Source organism: Gavialis gangeticus, unplaced genomic scaffold, assembly GCF_001723915.1.
Source record: "Gavialis gangeticus isolate Ggan-Ray unplaced genomic scaffold, GavGan_comp1, whole genome shotgun sequence".
Classification (NCBI taxonomy): Eukaryota; Metazoa; Chordata; order Crocodylia; family Gavialidae; genus Gavialis; species Gavialis gangeticus.
Window position 1 is genome coordinate 20597843 of NW_017729022.1, and position 1281 is coordinate 20599123.

General features: G+C 51.6%; 1 protein-coding gene across 4 annotated transcripts in view; it reads left to right on the plus strand.

The window, feature by feature from the left end:
* Window positions 1-1281, plus strand: part of USP15 (ubiquitin specific peptidase 15) — a 135411-nt gene that overhangs the window by 35794 nt on the left and 98336 nt on the right. For all 4 annotated transcript variants that reach the window (XM_019514638.1, XM_019514640.1, XM_019514637.1 and 1 more), the window contains one exon: window positions 941-1068. In XM_019514638.1, the coding sequence (XP_019370183.1) occupies window positions 941-1068 (128 nt within the window). The remainder of the gene's footprint in view (window positions 1-940; window positions 1069-1281) is intronic.

Below are 1281 nucleotides of genomic sequence, written 5' to 3' on the forward strand. Positions count from 1 at the left end.
CATGTTATAATGCTCAGCACAGGTGTGGAGAGAAGCAGTGGTGAGGGAAGTGCTAAGTGGCAGCCAGTAGGAGCCCAGGGAGGGGTGGTAGGAGCCCGGAGTCCACTCCGGCACATGGTGCTGGAGCGGACAGGGAGGAGTAGTAGCAGTGAGAAGGGGAGGGTGGGGGTTTGGGCAGTGTGAACTTGGAGCCCAAGCCGGCAGGGCCCAGGAGCGCAGGGTCTGCTCCAGCACGTGGTGCTGACGCGGCCAGCAGGCAGGGAGGAGTGGCAGCAGCAACAAGAAGAGGTGGGTGGGGAGCATGAGTGGGGGGTCTGGGGCAGCAGGAGCGTGGGGCCCAAGGCCAGGGTCGGCAGGAGTGCAGGGCCTGAGCTAGCGCAAGCCGAGCCCACAGAGCTCCCCTGCCCCAGGGCTACAGCCCGTGCCCTGTTCCGCGCCAGTCATACATTCACCTATGGGGTGTGGGCCTCATCCCAGTGCCGGGTGCCCTGGAGGGAGCCCCCACTGGGCAAAGCGGGGCACGGGCAGGTGTGTGGCCCCATTGCTTACCCTGTGCCAGAGCCCCTACTCGGGCCCCATGGGCGGGTGGCTGGGGCCCTGTACACAGGTGCACTAGTGGCCAGTGGGTGCAGGCTGGCAGGGGCCATTGCGATTGGGGAACAATGAGCCCGGGAGGAGCTGATGCCTTCCCTGGCAGAGGTCCTCGTGCCTGTATGACTAGAACTGAGAGAGACTGGAGGATTTAACACCTGGTTTGCAAGGAAATTTGAGGTACCTGATGTGCTTTAAAAAAATTGTAAATATCAGGTTACCTAGGACTCTTAAATCAGAGTATCTTACCATACAAAACCATCTTACCTTGACTACAGTAACAAATACTGGAACTTTTATTTTGTATTTTACTGCTAATTTAATATTTTTTTTCTGCTTCCCTTTTAAGGTATCTAGTGGATAGTCGTTGGTTCAAACAGTGGAAAAAATATGTTGGGTTTGACAGCTGGGACAAATACCAGATGGGAGATCAGAATGTGTACCCTGGCCCTATTGATAATTCTGGACTCCTCAAAGGTAATTTAGTGTTTAGGGATAGCAGACTTACAGTTTTAGTATGAATTTCTCATTGATAAAATTTTAGTCTCTTAAATTTAATTAATATTTTATCCCCCTTTTAAAGATTTTTGTATAAATGTTTTGAAAAAGATTGTCCTCCCTCCTCCCCCTCAGCTAATCTTTATTGGCATTTTGTTAAAGTAAGCTTTTTCTGCTTTCAGACTGAAATAA